Consider the following 25,000-nt stretch of genomic DNA (forward strand, 5'->3'; position numbering starts at 1 on the left):
AAAATGAATTATATTTTAATCTATATAAACTTATATGTAACTATTTGTTCTTAATAATATATAAAATATAAGTCGTTTTCTTTACAACAATTTTATAACATGGCTTATTAATAAGTTATGTATAATAATTAATCACATATATTTAAATATGTAATAAGTATATGAATGAAATCTTCTTTTTTCATTAAATATAATATGATATAATAAAAATAAAAATAAAATATATATATATATATATATTATATACATAGAACAGTACTATTTTATTTTATTTAATATTTTTTGTGTTTTATATGTATAAATCTAGAATATATTTAGAGTATAAAAAGAAAAAGAAAATAATTTCATAAGTCTATATATATATATATTCATAATTAATAATATTACACTGATATATAAATAATATTAATATATTTAATATCAACATTATCGGTATGTATATCCTTTTTATAATGTAGATTAAAATGGCACACTCTCTTATTATATGTAAAAAAAAAAAAAAAAAAAAGAATTATAAAGTAATAAAATATATATCTCTTTCAGTTTGTATCTACATATATTAATCTGTCATAAAAACAGTATATAAATATACATTCATAATTTATTAATATATTTTATTAATTTTTTCATGCATATTATAATTAGGTGACACATATGTATATATATTAAAAATACGTTCATTTCAAAAGGGCAAAGAAAATATACACTTTATGTAATATGTAATTTCTAAATATTTATTTATTTTTATATTTAATATAAAATGTATTTATTATATTCAAGCATATAATATTAATAACATGAGCATAAATATATTATAAATATATAATAAAATAAATGTAGGTATATTAACTTTTTCCATGTAGGTATTATATAATGATCGGGGTAATAAACTATAAGACAAAAAAATGTATTATCATGTTTATATATTGTTAATAAAAATATTTTCTATATATAAAAAGTGTTTATCAAAATATTATATATGTATTTATATATTTATCTATTTTTATTTCTTTTCTTTTTTGTAATATTATATTACTATATGTATAAGGTAATAAAATATATATATATATATATTTATTTATTTAAAAAAAGATATATTTTTTCAGTATATATATATATATATATATATATATATATAAACACAATTTATAAAATTATTTTATATAACAAGTGTGTAAAAATGTAAAAATATAAAAATATTTCATTCCACAATTTTTTCTTATTTTAAATTTAAATGGTAAAAAAAAAAAAATGAAATAAGACAATATCCAATTTTATACTTTAAAATAGTTCTACACATATATGTAAAAATAAATATATAAGAATAAAAATAGGCAAAATCACGGTTCAAAATATATTGAAAAAAAAAAATATATATATAAAATAAACAGTATTATATTATATAACAAAGACTTATCACGAGGACAAAATTATATTTATAAAAAATTAATATTATAAATATATTTATAAATGTATACACATTCATTTAAATATTTATTAAATACATAAAATGATAAAGACAATATAAGATACGTCACATATTTCTATCTTGCACTATATAAATATGAATTAATATATTAATATGTATAAATATATATAAGCATACAATAATATATATATTATTATTGACAGATAAATAAATATAAATATATATATATATATATATAAACAAGACATTAAATTATCATAATTTTATATAAATATATTCTATGTAGTTATACATTTGTGTATATGTAAATTTTACTATACATATATGTATATATAAAAAGTTCATTTAAATTACTAGCTTTTTTTTTTTTTTTTTTTTTTCAATCTTTATAATTTGAATAAAATACTTATAAAATATTTATATACGTTAAAAAAAGGAAATAAATAAAATAAACAAGTACAAAATATTATATTTCTTTTGGATATAATTTTTTTTTTTTTTTTTGCATATGTTTCTTGTTATATATTTAGATAAAGCAAATTCATTTGTATTCTTATGTATCATATAAATATTAAATAATGTATATTTAAAAAAAAAAAAAAAAAATCCATAAATATATGTATAAATAAATAAATATATATATATATATATATATATATAATGTAAATATTTCGTAATATTTCAAAGTACAGATTCAGGTATACACAGTTGCAAATAGAAGGGAAAAAGAAAAAAAAAAAAAAAAAAAAAGAGTAATTAAGACATATAAATATATATATATATATATATATTTTTTTTTTTGGTACATAAAAAACAAGGCAAATATTTGATACCATTTAAAAGTAGTATATGGAGAATTTTTTAAAAAATAAAAGAAATTAATAAAAAATTATTATATGTAATATGCAACTATTTTATTATTGTATTGTATATACGATACATATCTGTGCGTATTTATATATATGAGACAAATATAAAATTACATGAACATATTATATATATATATATATAATAATGCTAATAAATGTTCACTTTTTTTTTTTTTTTTTTTTTTTCTTGTTTTTATTAATTTATAATATAAATATATATACGCATAAACTATTCTTACACTCAAGAAAATTACAAAATATATTTAAAAAAAGCTTTTGATGAACATTTATTTTTATGTGTGATTATATATATATATATATATATATATATATATATTGACACATATTATGTATATATAGTATAGAACATATTATAAAAGTCATATACATTTCTTTAAGAACATCAAAAATGCCATTTCAAAGTTCTTATTAAAAAATTATACTTGTTCTATAAAGAAAATAATAAAATACTACAAATAATATTATTAATGTAGAAATGTTATTATTGTATATTATGTATAAAATGTTTTTATATATATATTACTTGGTTTTTTTATATATATATTAAGGTTTTAATATTTTTCTATAAAATATAATTACATTCTTTCAAATATAACTCTAAGTTTTATAAAAATAAAAAATAACATATTTATATTATATAATAAAAATATAATAATTATATATTTTATCTTTTATAATACAGGTATTTTTTTCCTTTTTTTTTTTTAACTTATAAAGTGTAAATATTATTATTTCATAAACACATTATTCTATTATAACCACATATGTATAATATTTTAATTTTTTTTAAAAAAACATTATATATATATATATATATTATATATTTGAAAAAATAAAAAATAATTAAAAAATTGTTACATTTTATTTATTTTGTTATATATATAATTTCTATATAAAATTAATATATTCGAATACACAATAATTAAAATAGTAAGGATATGATAATTTAACAAATAAAAATAATAAAAAAAAAAAAAGAAAGTTTCTAGCAGTTACATTTTTACTTCATTTTTTTTGTTTTTTTATAGGAGATTCATATGAATTTTTTTTTTTTTTTTTTTTTTTACAATAATATATATTAATATATAATACAAGAATATATATATAAGTTGTGAATTATATTTTTTTTTTTTTTTCAAGTTTACAGAAAAAAATAAATATATAGGAAAAAGTGTTTATTTTTTTTACAAATTTCAAATTTCAATTTTTTTTATTTTTCTTTTTTTTTTGTAATATATTATAAAATCAATGTTATATTGAAATATACAAGTTTTTTTGAACATTTAGAAAATAAAAATTCATATACTTATTGAAAGGAAAAAAAAAAAAAAAAAAATATATATATATATATATATATATATATATTTATAATATCTTTTTTGTTACATAATTTTAAAATATTTATTATCCATATATTTATATATATAATTTTTTGAACTAATTATATGGTAATATCTTTTAATTATAACAAATTAATATATACACCTTTTTATATTGAATGATAGAATATAATAGAAAGAAGAAAAACTGTTACCTACTTTTTTTTGAATAAGAATATGTTTATATATAATTATATTGATTTTATATAATCTATTAATGATCTTTGATATATTAATAAAAGATATAATATATATAAATAAAATTATATAATTATAATAATATAATAAATATATATATAAATAATATTGACCTTACATATTTTTTACATATATTATGAAAAAAAAGATGTGTAAGAAATACTTTTTTTTTCCTTTTTTTTTTATACAATATAAACTTTAATATTATGTTATATATATATATATATATATATATATTATATATATATTTATAATATGTAAATTAATATATAATTATATTTATATATATATATATATATATAATATTCAAGTGTATATTCTAAATAAAGGGTACACAAAAATAATTAAAGAAAAAAATATTATTTTAGTTAAAAATTATTTATTACAACTTGCATAAAAGAAAAAACATGCATGCATTGGTATCTTTTACTTATTAAATATTTTATATTTTCATACTATTCTAAGGATATAAAAATATGAACAGAAATTATTATCATATAGTAAATAAATAGTTCAGTTATTTTTACGAAATAATCTATTCAAAATAAAAGTACTAGCATGTGAATTGTTTTTCCTTGTATATAAAATTTGGCGCTTTCTTTTTTGTAGGTTTATATATATTTTAAAAAAATATATTTTATTTTTATATGATAAATAAAAAATATAAATATTATAAATTTTAAGTTGCTGAATGAATTTTTAATACCCTTATATGCAAGAAACATAAAGTTTGTTTAATTCAGCTATTTATATATTTTTATTATTAAAATAATTTTTGAGGAATAAATTTATACAATATAATATATATATATATATATAATATAATATATGCAATAATACAAGAATACAACGAATTTATCATCCATTTTGCATATCCATGTGATATTTTAATCATTTTTATATTAAGAAATGTATATATTAATAAAATATAAACACTTTTATAATTTCATAGTAAATGAATATATAATATATAAAATTAAAAATATATCATGTGCTTATTTAGAATTGTGCACAGCGAATATTCTGTTTTTTTTTTTGTTTTACAAAAATTTTATATAAATATAATATATATATATATATATATATATTATTAATTACTGAATAAATAAAAATCTTTAGTAGTACATTATAAAAAACTATTAAATCTAAATATAAAATCTCTATTCAAAAAAAAAAAAAAAAAAAAAAAAAAAAGGAATGATAAAAAGTATATATTCTTTTAACATTTTTCATTTGTAGATTTTGTTTTATAACAACTTGTTCATTTTTAATAAAAAAATAAAATATATAGAAAGTAATATTTGAAATTGCACTTATTATTTGAATAAGAATTATATGAATATATATATATATATTAAAATGTTTACATATTTTTACCTTGATATATTAATTTTTACCAATAACAAATAATGTTATTATGTATAATATTTTAGGAATATAAAAATATAATTGTATTTGCTTTTTTAATATATATGCCATAACCTTTACACAAAAAAAAATAAATTTTTTATTAATTATTGAAATTATATGGTATATTATAAATAACTCTTTTTATAATATATATATATATATAAATATATACATATGTGTATGTGTATGCGTATGTGAAATTGTTCAGGATGTAATTATATAATTATTCTAAGAAAAAATTCTCTACAGGTCAGATAAAAAGTTCTTCCTTTAAAATGATTATAATAAAAAATATTGTTATTTATTTATTTTTTCACTACACAAATACACACAAAAATATATGTGCATGATTATGATGGTAATGTATATATTTACTATGAATAAGATTAAAAGGATAAATATATATATTTATATATATATATATATATATATGTATATACTCGTTTATGTTCAATAATACAAAATAAATGTAGAAAAATATATATTATATTTGGAAGATGTTTATTCTTATATGGCATAATAAACATTCCATAAATACAAACTAGCATATTTTAAAAAACTTTTATTTTCCAATGTATATATTACACTTCAAAAAAATTAAGAGTTGTGTAAACCTTTATAATATAAATAAATAATATCTGAATGTAAAAAAAAAATAAAATGAATAAAATTGTACTTAATAATATTTTAAATTATGAAGATATATATATATATATATATATATATATATTTATAATTCTTTTATATAATATTTAATTTGTATGGTACAGTACTCTTTTTCTTTTTCATTTCCTCTCTTGTTATTATATATCATTACATATAAATTTATGACTTTGTATTTTTTTGTTCAGATAATTTGCTTTTATTTATGGTTTCCTTATGTATAGCTTTCTGAAGAGCTATGAAAAATTCTTCAAGAGAAATTAAGACCTTCTCTTGATTGTTATTTGTGCAATTATAAAATCGTAAGGTCTGTAAAATCAAATCCGAGTGATAATATAATAATATATAATAAAATATTCTAAATAAATAATTAATATCAACCGGTTATTATATATATATATATATATATATATATATACAACGTGTGTGCGAATATGTTTATTTCTTTCTTAATTTATTACGGCTTGGCAAAAATAAGCATAAGCTTGAAAAGGTATTCTTCTCAAACACCTTCCGCTGAAACCTTCACTCAGTTTAGCGCATTTTAGTAATGTGTATCCATTGCTATTAAGAAATAAGAGAAAAAAGAAAAAAGAAAAAAAAAAAAAAATAAAAAAATAATTTTATATTATTTCTGTAAATATAATAGTCTGTTTATTTTTTCCTTTTTTAATATAATTTTTCTTACATGTATTCTTCCTTATCATCATCCTTATAACTCTAATAAATTGAAAAATATGTGTATTTTATTTTTTCTTAAATACAAATATTCAAAAGTATATATTTTTATTTATTCTTTTTGTTTTCGTACTTTTGTTAATTTTTTGGCTCGTTCATAATTTGGTATTTTTGTTGATAAACGAATAATTTCTTTTTCTATCTATAACAAAAAAATAAAAAAGAACAACACACTATGTTAGTACATGAAATGTATATATATATATATATATATATATATATATATATATTATATATTTTATACATAATGTTATTCCATATTATATCTACTTTTTATTTGAATAAAGAAGAATTTACCAATTCATCTATGCAGTTTTTATATATTTCATATATACATTCTTCATTAGGGAGCCCAATAAATTGTTTTAAATCAACTCGGTCAATGAAAGCTTCATCAATCATTTCTGGTAAATATTATAAGAATTAAAAAAAAAAAAAAAAAATTATATGTTACTATATATTTATATGATAATATATATATATATATATATATATGTATGTTTTATTTTTTATTTTTTTACAATTTATTCTCCTAATATTATATATTTACCAGAAATATTTGATGTGGTTAATATTAATGTATTGTGGTAATATTTTAATGAATCTATTTGTGTAAGCAATGTATTAACTACCCTTACAGTATCTGAAGGATCTGTACTTTCAATAGACCTTTTTCTATCTGCTGACAGACTTTCTACTTCATCTATTAGTAAGCAAATAAAAATATCATTTTCTTCATATTCACTTATCATTCTTTTGATTTTATTAAATAACTTTAAAACTTGTTTCCCTGATTCGCTGAACCATTTTGAAAATAACGTATGTGTATTAAGTTCAATTAAAATCCCTAATATGAAAAAAAAAAAAAAAAAAATATATATATATATATATAGATGGAAAAAAAAAACTTAAAAATGTAATATTCATAAAATGATTAATGTATTGTTTGTATTAGAGAAGGACATAATACGAATTAATAAATATTATTTAACAATAATGATTATATATATATATATATATATATATATATATATATATTTATATTTATATTTATGTGTGTGTATATATTATTTATTGGGTCATATTACCTGTTGTATATATATTCGATAAGCGTATACATACTTTATTAGCCAAGGCTTTGCATAGAGAAGTTTTTCCTGTTCCAGGTGGGCCATATAATAATACTAAATGATTATAATTAATCATATTACAATCTACTTTCTTTGTAGAAAATAACATAAGGGCTGATACATATTCTAATAAATCTCTTTTAATATTCTCTTCATAGTATAAACTATCCCATAATTTATGAAATCGCAAATGAGGTAATATATATTGTATGTAGGTAGGTACATCATTTTTTTCCTTTTCTCCTATTTGTTCTTGATCTTCATCATATTCACTAACATCATTAAATTTTTCTTCCATATGTTCTTCATTTTTGTAATATGTTACTACATGTACAACACAAAAGAAATTTGGTAAAATTATAGGATCTTCTTCTATAGAAGAAATAGATTTTTCTCCTATAATAGGTACTGTAAATAATAAATTTGATTCTTCATATATATTTTTTTTTTCTTTGCCAATTAAATCATTAGAAAAATTTGATGTGTGTACAATATTTTGTGAAAGAGCTAGTGAACTTACTAAAGATTTGTTTTTCTTATTTTCATCTACAATTTTCAATGGAGTAATCTTTTTTCTTTTTCGTTTTTCATCATACATATTACTATTACTAATAATATTATTTGTTATATCATTATCTTGGGTAGAACATTTTATATCACAACTATTTAAATCGTTGAATCTATTTAATTCATATACTGAATAGTGTGATGGATATAATTTTTTACAAATATTATTATCTACATGATCAAAGGTATCTATATGATTAACATTATATATATTATCCTTATTATCAATATTTTTATGATTTTCTAAATTATCATCATTACTTTTGATATCTATAATATCGTTACTATTAGAATTATTATTTGTTTTACAACTTTTATAATTTTTAAAATCTTCATTGTACTCTTTAACGATTTTTATAGGTATAGCAGGTTCAATAACAATATAATCACAATATTTTTTTAATTTTTCACAAACAATTTTAGATGGATCATGTCTTCCTAAGGTTATTGTAATACCTAAGGAAAATAACCATTTCTGTGCAGCCACTTTTATCATTTCGCTTGATACATCGATTTCATTTTTCAGACATATTTCGCAGCATAAAGGTATTCTTCTCTCTTCATTTGAACTCATCACAGGAATATTAAAATTTATAATCAATTACAAAAATAATTAAATATATAACATAAACATGTTAAAAATAAAAAAAAATACATAAATACAAATATACACACATATATATATATATATATATATATATATATATATGTATGTATCAATTTAGGGGGATAGGATTAATGCTAATTTCACTTTTATTTTCTTTCCACAATTTTATTACAATATATAAAATTGATATACATTTAAAATAAATTTCGTGATGCTTGATATTACATATATCAACATTTTAATATATAAAGCATAACATTATTTTATAATTCATTATATAAATACCTACCAAACATGTACATACGCTTCTCAAATAAAAAAAAAAAAAAAAAAAAAAAAAAAAAAAACGTTAAGAACAATTCTTTAGGTATGAACAAAATTATAATGTTGCATATATTATTGATTCATATATAATAAATTAGTTTATTTTAACACACTAAGAAAAGTACTGATTAATATAATTTTTAAGACATAAGAAAAATATTTATAAAATAATAATATAATATTATTATGAAATTATGTGTTATATTTTTAATGAATGTTATAGATTTTTTTTTTTTTTATTTCTTAATGACACTACATATATATAGATGAATTTTCTATATTGTCCTAAAGCAAACAATTGATTTTAAAATTATAAGACATATTTTCTCATTCCTCAATTACAATATTGGATTGCTAAAATATATTTATTCATTTCTTTTACTATTTAAGAGTATAATATATCAAAAATGGAATATATATATATATATATTATATATATATGTTTTAATATATATACTTTTATTTTTTATACATTTTTGCAACATTTGAATCAAATGCTTTATGCAAGAAAATATTCCATTAGCCAATAAAAAAAAAAAAAAAAAAAATTATAAAAAACTACAAAAATGCTATTCAAGGAATAAAATATATAATATATTATTTTTAAGATCCAAAATATGATGTTGTAATATTTTGTATATATATATATATATATATATATATATATATTAATTTTGATTTTTCGTCACATGCAATTTCGATTAACCTTTTTTTCTCCTTTTTAGTTATACATACTATATGGAAAGACCATAAACTTTATTTAAAATAATATATATATATATATATTATAGACATGCTTTATTGTAAAAATATATATATAATTAAAATATAAAATGATAAAAATTAATTTAATAAAAATATTACAATTTTTTATATTTGTATATTTTTTTTACATATACGTTTGAAAAATAAAATGTAAACATATATTCTGACATTCATAAGAGAATTATTTATTTTGTTTTTTATTTATTTATTTTGTTCCGTTGTAAATCTGATGTATATATTATGTATTTATATTTACATTTACATTTGCATTTCAATTAACATGTATGTATATTTTTTTTTTATCGTATGTTAATTTTGAATCCTTTTCAACATCATATGTATAGGGATAATAATTTTTTGTTATTTAAATTATTTTCAAACTGTCCTCATATTTATTTTAATCATTAACGAAAAAAAAAAAATATATAATATTAATAAATTAATAAATATATAACTTGATATTATATATATATATATATAAATTTTTGAAGACATGAAAGAAGGTTACGCATTTTCATCAACAGAAGATATTGATAATCCAGAGAAAGGCCTTAGAAAAAAATCAAACAGAAATGATTTTAAGGAGACTTATATTTGGCATGATAAAAATAATGAATGTAGTAAGTATGTAGAAAAGAACTCTTTAGGTAATATATTTATGAGTAAGAAAATAAAAAATGAAGAAGACACTTTTGAAGGTTCAAATGAATTATGTAGGATATTAAATGATACACTTCCTTCGAATTATTGTTTTAAAAATAATAAGCAAAATATGTTAGAAATAAAAGAACTTGATAAAAATATAAATATTATAAATTCAAAGGATCAACAATATTGTGATGATGAAGCAATTCTTTTATATAATATTCGTAGAATGTATGAATCGAATACTAAATATACTAAAAATAATGAAAAAGAAAAAAATAATTATAATATATCAAATGTAAATAGTTTTAAATATAATAATATATATAAAAAAAATTCAGAAAATAATTCTACTACAAATGAATCAGATATTTTCCAAAGTGTAAGTTCTAGTAAAAGTTATAATGATATATTCAAAAGTTTAAATCAGGAGAAAAAGAAAAACAAAAAAAATAAATTTATTAATAATTATGAAAATATTATTAATATGAAATATATACATATGAATAATATAGGAGATATAAAAAATCAACCTATTCAAAAATATTCTCAAGGATTTATGAAAAACGAAAAAATGGAAGTAGCCAGCATTTCCTTTAAATCACTTTCAGATGATGAAAAAAATTATTCATTCATACAAACATTTAATGATATGAATGAAAAAAATATAAATGAAAATGTATATAAAAAGGAAAGTAAGAAAAACATCAAATATAATAACAAACAAAATGATGATAACCAAAAAAAGTTACAAAATTACAAAGAACTCTCTACCAATTTTTTATTATCCCAAAAGGATATCAAAAAAGGTTCAGTTATTAATAATGAAAAATTAGAAAAAGAAAAATGTAAATATAAAAAAAATATGTCATTTGTAAAAAATAATATGCTTCGTAAAAATACCATGAAAAAACAAAATATAATAAAAATAAATAAACTTAAAATGACGAATAGTACTTTTCCAAATATTCATTTGACAAATACACAAGAAAATGATACAATCAAATTTTTTTCACAAAAAAATATAGAAAAATCGAATGAATCATTAAAATATATAAATAAATCAATTATTGGAAGATCATCAATTTGTTCATATGACAAATTGGAAAATCTAAAAAATAATTTTACTGAAATTAAAAAAAATGTAAAAAATGCAAAACGTAATACATATAATACCATACATAAAAAATTAGAAAATTCATCAACGATAAATAAATACAAATTAAATAACTTTTTACAAGATAAGGGAATATGTGATTGTGTTAACAAATATAATACATTCTCATCATTCGAAAATTTCCAAAGAAATAACATAAAAGTGATATCTTCCTTACATGAAAATAAATGTCAGAAGATTGCTGTATTACAAAAGGAGAAAGATAGTAGTTCGCCAAATAATTTACATATAGAAAAATATACATATAATAAAGAAGATAATAAAAATATTAAATATATGTATAATTTGAAAGATGCATATTGTTTGAAAAAAGTAAATACCAAATCTATAGGAGTACAAATAAACGTTAAAAAAAAGACATTTAACAAAAAAACAAACACTGTAAATATATTTTATTTGGATAAGGTAAATAAAAGAAAAATTCCAAAAATTAAATTTAAAACAATTAAGCAAATATATAACTATGATTTTGATGCAATCATGGTTAAAGATGGTCACATAATTTCAAGAAATAAGGACCCATTAAAAGAAATGTTCCAAAGGTTTTTCGAAAAGGTTTAATATATCTATATATATATATATATGTATGTATATATTTATATATTTATTTATTTTTCTTTTTTTTTTTGCATTAATTATGCTATGGATATATAATTATGACTTGTTATATGAAAAAATAATCATATAATATAAAAGATGATACAAATTTTAAATTTGTTAAAAATATTAAAAGGATTGTTCATTAAAAATAAAACAAGTGAATTAATAATTTTTTAAAATTTACTTCTTGACAAAAAAAAATAAAAAAAAAAAATAATAAAATAAAATAAAATAAAAACGTGAAATATTAACAATCGCATATATCCATGCACATATACATCCATGCATATATACATCCATGCACATATACATCCATGCACATATACATCCATGCATATATACATACATGCATATATACATCCATGCATATATATACATACACATATATATCATATTAAATATTATATTTTTTATGAGTACAAATAAAATGATTAAATAACTAGATACACATTTAAGCTTCTTTTTTAAGTTTTCATTCATTTCTTTTGTCGCTCAATATATGTAATATATCTTTTACTTTAGCAAATTTTTGAGCACATCGACCGTTTTGTTCACCATTATTTTTTTCCAAACTTTGAATATAATTCCATTGATCCATACTAACAAAGTGTACTTTTTTTCTTTTTAATAATTCAGTTATATCATTCTCATAATATATTGTTGTAGTATTTAAAAAATTTAATATTTCTGTAGTATTTTGTTTAGTATTAATAATATGGCTAGCTATATTACCCTTAGCACCTGTTTGAAACCAACCTGCTTTAAAAATTGCAAATTTTTTGTTCAATATATCATCTTTATATTTATCAACAGATTTGTTATAAAAATTTAGAGAGAAATTATCTTTTTTAAAACCGGTAGCAAAAATGAGTAATGGTGTTTTAATATTTATTTTTTGATTATTAATATCATAAGAATTCTTATTATTTGTGTGATTATTTTGAGATGAATATATATCTTTATTTAATCCTAATTGTATTTCTTTCAAATGATTATTAATATTGTGTATATTTCTAATTTCATGATAAAAAATAAATTGTATAATTTTATATTTATCATATAAAGTTGGATTTTTTTTCATTTGTTCATAATTATGAACCATATCTAAAAATAATTTATTTTGCCTTTGTTTCATTTTATTTGTTTCATCATAATTTTTTATTTCAAAACATAAATCATAATTTTTTTTATCTAATATAACTTTCGTGTCTTTTAAGGAAAACAATTCTCTTAATTCACTATTAGTAAAAGAAGATTGCCAAAAGCCTCTTCTACCGATTATATATATATGTTTGAAATTATGTCTTTTTATTATGTTTAAATAATTAAAATTGATATCTGTTTTTATTAAATCATCATATGATTTTATCAAAATACGTGCTATATCTAAAGATACATTCCCGTTTCCTATAATAATAGAATTGGAAAAATTTTCATATGTATTCAAATAAGTGTCGATACTTTTACATCTTAAATCATCATAAAAATTATTATAAAAATAAATTAAATCCTTTGCATGAAATATTCCATTCTCTTTTTTATATATTTCTTCTTTAGGTAATGAACTCTCAGAAGCTCCACAACAAAATATCACAGCATTATAATAATTTCTTAAGTCCTCAATTTGTATATCAATTCCAATATTTACATTACCAAAAAAACGATATTTTTCTTTATTTAACAAAACAGGGTTAAATGTTTTATATATATTCTTTACACTTATATGATCAGGTGCTACACCATATCTTATTAATCCATAAGGATTTGGTAACTTATCAAAAATATCAACTTTTATATTATCATTTTTTAAAAAATGCTTACAACAATATAAAGCTGAAGGACCTGAACCAATTATTCCTACTTTAAAATATTTTGATTCATTCGAAAAATAATGCTTCTGCAAAAAATGCAAATTATTTCTTTTTCTTATATCAAATTTTATTTTAAGCTTATTTTTTGTTCTAAAAAATAAATTATCATAAAAAGGCATTCTCACTTTTAAATTTTATTCAAAAATAAGGAAAGCAAAACGAATTACATTTTATTAGGATAAAAGATACTACTTGGCATATTTTGAAAAAGTGTAATTAATAATATATTATATACGTCTGTACACAAATGAGAGGTAAAAAAAAAATATATATATTTTTTTTCAAAACATTATATATTTAAAAATATATATATGTATATATTTATATATTTTTTCCCTTTTTTAAAAATTTGGATAAGCATTAATTTGTATACTGTAGGCCGATTAATTTAAAAAATGTACATTTTATTGTATAACCATCTCATTTATTGTAACATATATTTTTTTTTTTTTTTTTTTTCTTTAAGAATTCTTTAAATATATTTTTTAACAATCAAGGAACAAAATGAAAAATAAAATATATAAAATATATACTTTGAAGAAGTATATAATCAATATAATAAAAATATATTTTTAAAAAGGACTAAAAAAAAAAAAGAAAAAAAAGAAAAGAAAGAAAGAAAAAGAAAACATTACATTTATTAAAAACAAATTAATAAAAACACATAGCTGTGTATACAAAATTATATTTTAACATATTAATTTTACACATAAATAAAATATAAATAATATATATATATATATATATATATATATATATATAACAAGAGAAAAAAAATAAAATATATACATGCATATACATATTATATATATATTATATACATTTTTTATTATGGGATAATCCATTCCTTTTTATAATAAAAGTATTATATGGTTTACTAAAATTAGGTAACTAGCTATTATTATTTAATTTTTTTTTTTTTTTTTTTTTTTTTTTTTTTTTTTTGGTGAGTTAATGAAATATTTGATTGATAAATTAAACATATATATATTTTATGAGCTACATTATTTGCCATACCTTTGGAGTAAACTGAAGGGAAGGTGAAACTATGACTTGAAAATTTTCACTTTTTTTCAATATTTTGGTAATATCTATCCAGTTGTTATTAATATTTAAGAAATAAGAAATAGGTGGGAAATTAATTAAGCCTACTTTTAAGGGTGTTATTGTTAAATTGATATTATAAGAAGAATTTTTTGATATATGAATAATTTTTTTTTGAAATCCATTTATGAGCCAATTATATTGATTTTCTGAATTGTGCATATGATTATTATGTGTGTTTATATAATATTTCATATATATATCTTCATTAATATTATTTGATATACTTATATTAATATTTATATTGGAATGAAGCATTCCTGTTTTGGGTATATTATAAGATACATTAATAGGTAATAAAAATTGAGGAATTAATGTATGAAATTTATACATATATTCTTTAATTGTTTCCTTTTCCAGAAGCTTTAAAATAGTTTCATTTTTATATACATATGTTATATGTATATTACCTATTGTATTTTGATAATCTCTATAATTTATTGATGAATCATTATTTTGTATGTCATTATTATAATATACTTCAAATAGAAAGAAAATACTTGCTCCTCCTTTAAGAACTGTATTTATATGAACTTGATCAATGAAATAATTATCTTGTTCAACAAATGAAATATCATGATTTTCAAAAGAAATGACTTTTTCCTTACTTTCCATTTCACTACACAAGGTAAAATTACTTTCATCAGAATGTTCTATATCCATTTTTTGGTTTTCAATAGAATATGTGGTTTGATATTTTTTTTGATCATTATTTTTGTTTAAAAAAAAAATTTTGGTATTTTTTATATGTGTATTTAAATTTTTTAATATAGAAACATGTAAGTTTTTTAGATATATAGGATAATTATCATTATGTAATTTCATTACTAATTCATACATCATTCCATTTTTTGATCGATATGTATTAATTCGATCATGAAAAATATTAACAAGGTTAAAAGTTTTTTCTAAAAATATTTGATTATTTAAATAGAGTTCACTTGATATATTATCTTCATTTTTAGGTTCATTTATATCTTCTCGTACATGTTTATCATCATAATGTGTATTAAAATGATCAAATACTATTTCCCCCATAAAATGAACGTTTAATAATTTAACTGTATCCGTTTTTCTTACTTTTCTTCTTATATTAGATAAGTTGATATTTATTATACACTTTATGGTAATTTTATCAGAACATAAATTTGGAATAGAATATAAATTATTTATGTTATTATGATTTGTATGTAAAGTAGAAATATTATTGTTATTTTGTGTACCTGTGGAATTATCATTTATTTGTTCATATTGACCTGTTAAATGTTCAATATTTTTATTTTTCCCTAAATAATCATGAACATTATAATGATTCATTTTTTTTTTTTTGGATGGCATAAATGATATTATAGCATAGACTTTTTCAAAATTTTTATGATTTAATAATTGTTTATATTCATTAAAATATGCTTGATTGTTCCAAAGAAAATAATTTGAGTGGTCAATATGATTAATATAATTATTATTTGAAAACCCTGGTACACTGTGAATGTTTTTATTTTTTTCATTCAAATGATTAATATCATCTTCATTCAATATTTTAATTTGATCAATACATATATTGTCCTCTTCATTTTTTTCGATATAAAAAAGAATTGAATCTGTTGATGTGAAAAATTCATTCTTATAATAATTTGGATCTTCATCCATTTTATTAATCAAAATGTGAATATTTTTTTTAAAAAAATCGTTGGGTATAAATTTATGATCTTCATTTTCTATATGATACATATTTGTGTTTGAGAATAAGAATTGGTTTTGATATAAATTATTATTATTATTATAATTATTATTGTAATTATTATTATAATTAATATTGTAATTATTATTAATAACCAATTTGATATAATTAATGTTATCACAAATTAATGATGTGCTGTTTAGAAAACAAGCTAACATTTTACAATTTAATATAGAATTCAACGTTTCAATTTTAATATATAATGGACTTAATAATTGATCAATGAAAAAGTTGCTATAAAGACAATGGTTACTACCAAGAGTAGTAGTATTAATTATATTATTCTTATTACTTTTATTGTGATCAATTACTATAAAATTTGATATTATGAATTTACTATATGACTTTATAAATGGTTGAATTAAATTTTTATTTGGTATAACACCTATTTTGTGATACAAAGCAAAATTATTAATAACAAGAAAGACATATTTAACTTTATAATGAAAATGTTTCCAACTTATTTTTTTGGATTCCAGAAGGTTAATAATATTTAATTTGATATGATTCAATCCTTCTTTTACAATATATTTATCACAATGATCATTTTCATTTTTGAAGTGAACATACATAATATTTTTTTTTTTATATTCTTTTTCAATAGATAATTGTAAAATAATTTCATCAATATATAAATTTTGAGTAAAAGCAGAATAAATAAATAAATCTAATTTTTCTTCATACTGCACACATAATTTTTTAAGTCTCCTTGTGTCTTTTTTGTAATGTTTTTTTTTTTTTTTCTTCTTTATGTTTCCAATATAACATTGATTATCTATTTTTTTTTTTAATTTAAAATTAAGTAATAATTCTATATGTTCTATGTTTTTATTAAATATTTTACTACCAGCACTTATATGATAGTTGTCATTATTACAAATGTTATGGTTATGTTTGTTATGAATATTGTGATTATTAATATCATATGAACTCTCATCAGGTATATTTCCCCCTATAAAACTTTCATATTTTTCTTCTTTATTTACATTATCAAAAATCATATTTGACATAAACATGTACAAATTATAATTGGCTTGAATTAATATTTTAATATTTGTTTTGGGTATATATATATGATTATTTTTTTGATTTTTGGAAATTTGGAAATTATACTTTCTCAAACTTTTTAAAAAATATTTATTAATATGAAAAAAATAGTTTTCTTTACAAAATTTTTGTGTTTTTATTTTTATTAATTTGTTCTTATTAATAGAGGATAAATTTTTCTGATCAGCATTAGAATAAATATGAGATGAATTATATGAATTTTTATCTTCTGATTTTTTTATTTCATTTTGTGTATGTTTATTTTCATATATATCATTTATTTCTGATGTTGTGCCATTTTTAATTTGTTCATCATTTATATTGTTCTTATTATTTTCATCTATTTGAATATTTAATATATCTTCTAATAAATATATGACCTTATTTTTTAAGGCATCATAAAAATGTGCATCATAATTCTTCCTTTGCTCTAAATTAATGATTGAATGATTATTATTCGAGGAAAATAAATAATATTGGAAATTATAAAAAGATGTAAAATTAATGTTCAAATTTTTAAAAGGCATTATTTTGATATACCTATTGGATAAGAAGAAAGACGAACAGAAATGATAAAATTTATTGTTTATGTTATGATATAATAATAATTGCATACATAATATAGTTAAAAAATCATAATCTGATCGTTTTATAATTTTATTTATTAACTTTAGAGATTTTTTATAAAACTTATTTTCATATAATAATATTGCTAAAAAGAATTTATTTATTATGGACACATTATTATATTTCCTATAACATAGATTTATGATTTTATTCATAATATTTAATAATAAGGAATTTTTTTTCTTTTCATTATCTTTTGAAAAATTTTTTATTTGATAAATTGGAAAGCTTTGATAAATATTTTCTTTTTTAATCATATTATTAGGTTCATTATTTATATCTTTATTAATATTATTATAACTCATATGTACATTCATATTATTATCATCAATATTATTATAATTCATATTATTATTATCCACATTATTATCATCCACATTATTATTATCCACGTTATTATTATCCACATTATTATTATCCACATTATTATTATCCACATTATTATTATCCACATTATTATCATCCACATTATTATCATCCATATTATTATTATTATTCATAACATGATCCTTAATACCTTTGATATTATTAAAATACCTATTGTCTTCCAGATCTGCTTTGTCCATATTTTTTTCAAACCTTTTTTCTTCCAAATAATTTAGGAACATATTAAAAAAGTATAATCTGGTTTTCATATCCATATTATGATAAATACTATGATACGTATGATAAATATTTAATATATTTTTCAAGATAACAAAAGAAAGCTTAAATATGTTTGATACATTTATACAGAAATCATTATACCAAAAATATTTAAATGTATTTTTTATATCTGATATATCTGATATGGTTGAAGAAATCTGAGATGAATACGATTCGTCTATGGAATTACTTCTTTTTGATTTTATTTTAAGACTTTTTTTTGATTTCTTTTTTTTCGTTGTAAAATTATTTTTATAACCTAATTTCATAATATTTTTTTGTAATGATAAATACTTACTAAAATTTAAATTTTTTTTTATATTTTTGTCACTCTTAATTTTTTTCATATATCCTTCTTGATACAGGAAATATCCTCTTCTTTCAAATAAAAATTTAATCAAATTAGCTAGATTGTAAAAATATATGGCAAAATAATTTTCTTTATTCATAAAACAACAATGTAAAAGAAAATAAATTTTCTCATCATCACTTTTGAATACATTTAAATCGTAATTGTTATAATGTTCTTTTTTTTTGTTCTTGTTATAATTATCATATTGGGAATGTTCATGATTTTTATAATTTTTTTTTTTTTCCTTAGAATTTGAAAATAGTCTGGTATTTGTATGTGCATTATTTGAATCATGTTCATCCTTTTGTTGATCCATGGGATGATTACTATGAATATTATTATTATTGTTATTATTATGATTATTATCACAAATATAGTCATCATTAATATTATTTGCATTTGTATTTGTATTTTTATTTGATTTAATTTTTTGATCTTCATAAATTTCCTCGTCTTCTTCAATTAGATTATCTATACTATTACTATTTATAAATATTTCATCCATATCACTAATTATTTTGTGTGTACGTCTAGGATGCATAGCACTACAATTTGAATAAGTCTCATCATCTGAAATATTTTTAACTTGGTTATTAGATTTATGGTCTGTGATATATTTATTTTTTTCTGAGATGTGTAAAAATCCCTTGTGATTAGTTTGATGAGTAGATTGTCTCTTATCAACTTTTTTTTTATATTTGACAATTTTTTTTTGAATATTCCTTAAAGAATTAATATCATTTGAATTTTTTAGAATATTATTTTTGAAACGATTAAAATTATGCATAAATATAAATATTTTATTAATATAAAAGAATTGAGAAAATTTTAAGGCTTTACTGGATATATAAGAAAATTTATTTAAGAATAATAATATGGTAATTTTTTTAAAAAATATATATTCTAATAAATGTAATGAACATATATGTTTTTCTCTAATATATCTAGCTATTGTGAGATAATTTTTTTCAAATAATAATGATGAATGGATAATACATTTTTTTTTTTTAATATATACATTGAGATATTTCATAAATAATTTATTTATATTGCTATATAATATATAACTTTTTTTATATAAATTTAATTTTATATATAGTAAGCATAAATTTTCATTCCACATAAAAACTGATAAAAAATTATCATACATATCTATATATAATTGTTCATCAAAATCAGTACAAAATTGTAAACTATTAATATATGAGCACATATTATTTTGATATAAAAAAAAATGAATATCTACATATTCATTACAAAATGAAAATACATTATGTTTCTTATAAAAATCAACAAATTCGTTTGATCCTTGAAAAATATTATTTGTTATTTCATTTGTTTTATTTATATTATTAGGAATATTATCATTTATAATAATATTAGAATTTATATTATTCATATTAATATTTGTTGTACACATATCATTATCCCCTTCCTCTTTTTTGTTATCAACATATATATCTACCAATTTAAAAATCTGATTATTTTTTTTTTTATCACTTGTAGTCTTTTTTTTTATATCAGTACAAGTTAAAAAATTAGCTAAGCTTTTATTATATCCATTTTTAATTAAGCTATATTTTTTTTCAATACATATTTTTAGAATATCACAATAACGTGTTTGGAAATGTTCATATAATTCATTAATCTTTTTATTTGTATAATAATTTTCATCTTCTAAAATTGGTAAACTTAAAATTTTAATACTTTTTAAAATATTATGACTAAAATCAGATTTAATCTTTTTTATATTTTTTAATTCGTTTAAATTATCATCTATATTATATGCATATATTATAATAAATTCTTCATTTTCATCATTAAGTGATTCTCTACATCTATTCAATATATATTCCTTTTCATTCTTATATTCATCTATATTATTTAAACTTAAAAAATATATATATATCAAGGATCTTTCGGATAATAAACTTTCTTCATTTTTAAAATATTCAGATATCGGATTATTGTAAAATATATATTTTAAATTAATACGTAAGCTCTTTATCCTCTCATCTAATTTTATATCTGATAAATCATATACATCAACTTTAAAAAAATAATTTAATTTGCTTAATAGTTTATTATCACCATAACAAGCTATACTTAATTTATCACCATACATTCTTTTTTTTTAAAACAAACAAACAAACAAACAAACAAAAAAAAAAAAAAAAAAAAAAAGAAAAAATTGATAAATTAATAAATTAATAAATAAATGAATGAATAGATAAACATATAAACGATTAAATATATGGATGATTAAATTGTATGAATGAATAAATATTTAAGTGGATAAATATATAAATGAATAAATATATAAATGAATAAATATATAATTGAATAAATATACAAATCAATAAATATATAAAGTACGGTTTACATAAATAATATATTATAATACATGTATCTTTTTTTCAGTAAATATATTGTTATATATATATATATATATATATATATATAATGTGTATATATTATTATTTTTAATTATAAAACATATATGAAATAATATTTTTATATCTTATATATAATTTAAATAATATGATTACATATATATATATATATATATATATATATATATATATATACATTTGTCACATTTAAAATTCATAAAACACTATAACATTTGATTATTTTATATTTTTTTTACATACAATCGAAAAGATAAGGAAGTATATGCCATCACAAAAAATTATACAATTTAAAAAATTATATATATGTATCATTTCATTTTTTTATTCATTCTTTTATATATTATTATTATATTTTTCATTTTCTGGCACTGTTTTTCTCATGATTATAAAATAAAAACATAAAAACATAATTTATATAAGAAATGAAAAAAATATATATAATGTATTTATATGTTTACACATATAATATAGTGTATACATTTTAATATAATATAATTATATATATTTATACAAATTATCATATATTTTTTTTTTTTACATTATTTATTTTACGCTACTTTTTTCAACGTTTCCATTATGGATTACATATAAATGATAATAATTCATGTAACAATAATTATAATAAAAAAAATATATAAGATCCTATAAAAAATATATATTTTTTTAATATATCAATATATAATGTTCCTTTATTTTTTCCTTTTTTTTATTTTTCTTTCTATTTTTTTTTTTTTTTTTTTTGTTATGCTCAAGTGTAATAAATAAGCACATATGTACAAAATAATATTATTATCCATAAATTCATATATGAGTACTAAAAATATCTTTTTCTCCCTATATAATTTTTATGTTTGAAAAGAAAAAAATATATACATATAATAAATAAATAAGTAAATATATATATAATATATATATATATATTATATTTTAAGTTTATGACAACTTTTTCTTATATTTTGAATTTTTTATTTAATCTATTCATTTTATTTTTAATATATATAAATATTTTTTTTTATTTTCATTTTTTAATTATACATTTTTGTAAATAATAAAAGGATCATTATAACAATATTTCTTATATTGTTATTTTATATATTAAGAAGTTATCCTTTTTAATATGTTTATTTAATAAAAACGGTATTAATTATATTATTTTATATGTATGATATAATAATTATTAATTTTTTTATTTTGTATTATAATATATATATATTTATATATAAATATATTATATATTTTTTATTATAGAATAATAAGAGCCTTAATGACAGGACAGTTTAAAAATATATGATTATTTTATATTATTAAATAAATTAACATAATAATTAGGTATAGAACATATATATATAATATATAATATAATATATATATATATAATAATATATATAATGTTTATATAATATTTATATAATATTTTATTATATTTAATAACTTCTTAATATATATTTATTTATGTATTTATTTTTTTATTATATTTTTTTTTATTTTTTATTTTTTATTTTTTTTTTATTTTTTTTTCTTTATTGTTATAAATGTATATAAATATATAAAATAAACATATTTAAAAATATTTGAAGAAATAAAAAATAATCATAAGTTATAAAAATAAAAATACCAACGTCTTAAGAAAATATAGAAAACCATGAAATATACAGAAATAACTATAGATGATGGTGCCTACGCAAAAATTTTTATGCACTCTATAAAATATTCTTGTGATGACGTATGTGGTATTTTAATAGGCAAATATTTATCATCAAATGAAAAAAAAAAAAAGTGTTTAATAACAAATTATATACCTTTATTCCATACTCATATATTATCACCATATCTAAATTTGGCTTTTACACTGGTAAATATATTTTTTTATTTTTTTTTTTATATCTAGGGATTGATATATATATATATATATATATATATATATATATGTATGTATGCATGTATGTATGTATATTTATTTATTTGTATATTTTTTATGTTTAACATATAGGTGGAGAATTATTATAAGGACAAAGACGAAAGAATTATTGGATATTTTCATATATCATCTGATGATTCAAAAAACAGTGATATTGAAAATATAAAAGTTTGTGAATTAATCTCAGAAAAGTTAATAAAAAATTATAATGATGCTTTCGTATGTTTACTTGAATTTTCAAAATATGTAAATGATGAAGATAATTGTTTAAACGTAAGTACATAATATTTTGTCTAAAAAAAATTATTTATAGTTGATACAATATTAATGGAAACAGCTGTATATATATCTATATATGTATATATTATTTTTATTTTTTTTAATCATAGATCTTTATGAAGAATGACAAATCAAACTGGGAGAAAGGAAATGTTGTAATATCAAACAAAAATAAAGAATTTTTAAAAAAAAATATATCAAACCAACAGTATGTAAAAAAATGGAAACATATATAAATGTAAATATATATATATATATATATATATATATATTTGGTTATTGATGTTTATAATTATTCATATAATTTTTTTTTTTTTTTTTTTTTTTTTTTTTTTTTTTACAGTTACCTAAATATATACGATTTTGATGATCATCTAAATTCTATGAAATGTGATTTCATGAACCCTGATTTGTTTAACAATGTTTCATAAGAAATTATATTAAAAAAAAAAAATAGACCTCCTAAGCAAAAGAAAAATT

At 17.2% G+C, this 25,000-nt stretch overlaps 5 protein-coding genes and 1 non-coding gene across 6 annotated transcripts in view; 3 read left to right on the plus strand and 3 right to left on the minus strand.

The window, feature by feature from the left end:
* Positions 1 to 3,189, plus strand: part of PF3D7_1139400 — a 3,586-nt gene extending 397 nt beyond the window's left edge. The window contains exon 1 of the non-coding RNA XR_002966650.1: positions 1 to 3,189. This exon is cut by the window's left edge and continues 397 nt beyond it. This is a non-coding gene — a non-coding RNA (uncharacterized ncRNA).
* Positions 3,190 to 6,131: 2,942 nt separating this feature from the next.
* PF3D7_1139500.1 (AAA family ATPase, putative) lies at positions 6,132 to 8,978 on the minus strand (the record flags this gene model as incomplete). Its single annotated transcript, XM_001348039.2, has 7 exons — positions 6,132 to 6,278; positions 6,431 to 6,533; positions 6,658 to 6,689; positions 6,781 to 6,849; positions 7,005 to 7,111; positions 7,258 to 7,554; positions 7,796 to 8,978. The coding sequence occupies 7 exons, from the start codon at positions 8,976 to 8,978 to the stop codon at positions 6,132 to 6,134; spliced, it is 1,938 nt and encodes a 645-aa protein (XP_001348075.2).
* A 1,615-nt stretch (positions 8,979 to 10,593) lies between these two features.
* Positions 10,594 to 12,483, plus strand: PF3D7_1139600 (conserved Plasmodium protein, unknown function; the record flags this gene model as incomplete). The annotated part of the gene is made up of 1 exon (XM_001348040.1): positions 10,594 to 12,483. One exon carries the CDS (start codon positions 10,594 to 10,596, stop codon positions 12,481 to 12,483), a length of 1,890 nt encoding a protein of 629 aa, XP_001348076.1.
* A 511-nt stretch (positions 12,484 to 12,994) lies between these two features.
* Positions 12,995 to 14,512, minus strand: PF3D7_1139700 (adrenodoxin reductase, putative; the record flags this gene model as incomplete). Its single annotated transcript, XM_001348041.1, has 1 exon — positions 12,995 to 14,512. One exon carries the CDS (start codon positions 14,510 to 14,512, stop codon positions 12,995 to 12,997), a length of 1,518 nt encoding a protein of 505 aa, XP_001348077.1.
* Positions 14,513 to 15,392: 880 nt separating this feature from the next.
* On the minus strand, positions 15,393 to 22,034 carry PF3D7_1139800 (conserved Plasmodium protein, unknown function; the record flags this gene model as incomplete). The annotated part of the gene is made up of 1 exon (XM_001348042.1): positions 15,393 to 22,034. One exon carries the CDS (start codon positions 22,032 to 22,034, stop codon positions 15,393 to 15,395), a length of 6,642 nt encoding a protein of 2,213 aa, XP_001348078.1.
* Positions 22,035 to 23,965: 1,931 nt separating this feature from the next.
* PF3D7_1139900 (ER membrane protein complex subunit 8, putative) lies at positions 23,966 to 24,951 on the plus strand (the record flags this gene model as incomplete). Its single annotated transcript, XM_001348043.1, has 4 exons — positions 23,966 to 24,175; positions 24,314 to 24,514; positions 24,631 to 24,728; positions 24,864 to 24,951. The coding sequence occupies 4 exons, from the start codon at positions 23,966 to 23,968 to the stop codon at positions 24,949 to 24,951; spliced, it is 597 nt and encodes a 198-aa protein (XP_001348079.1).
* Positions 24,952 to 25,000: the final 49 nt, after the last annotated feature.

Source organism: Plasmodium falciparum, assembly GCF_000002765.6.
Source record: "Plasmodium falciparum 3D7 genome assembly, chromosome: 11".
Classification (NCBI taxonomy): domain Eukaryota; phylum Apicomplexa; class Aconoidasida; order Haemosporida; family Plasmodiidae; genus Plasmodium; species Plasmodium falciparum.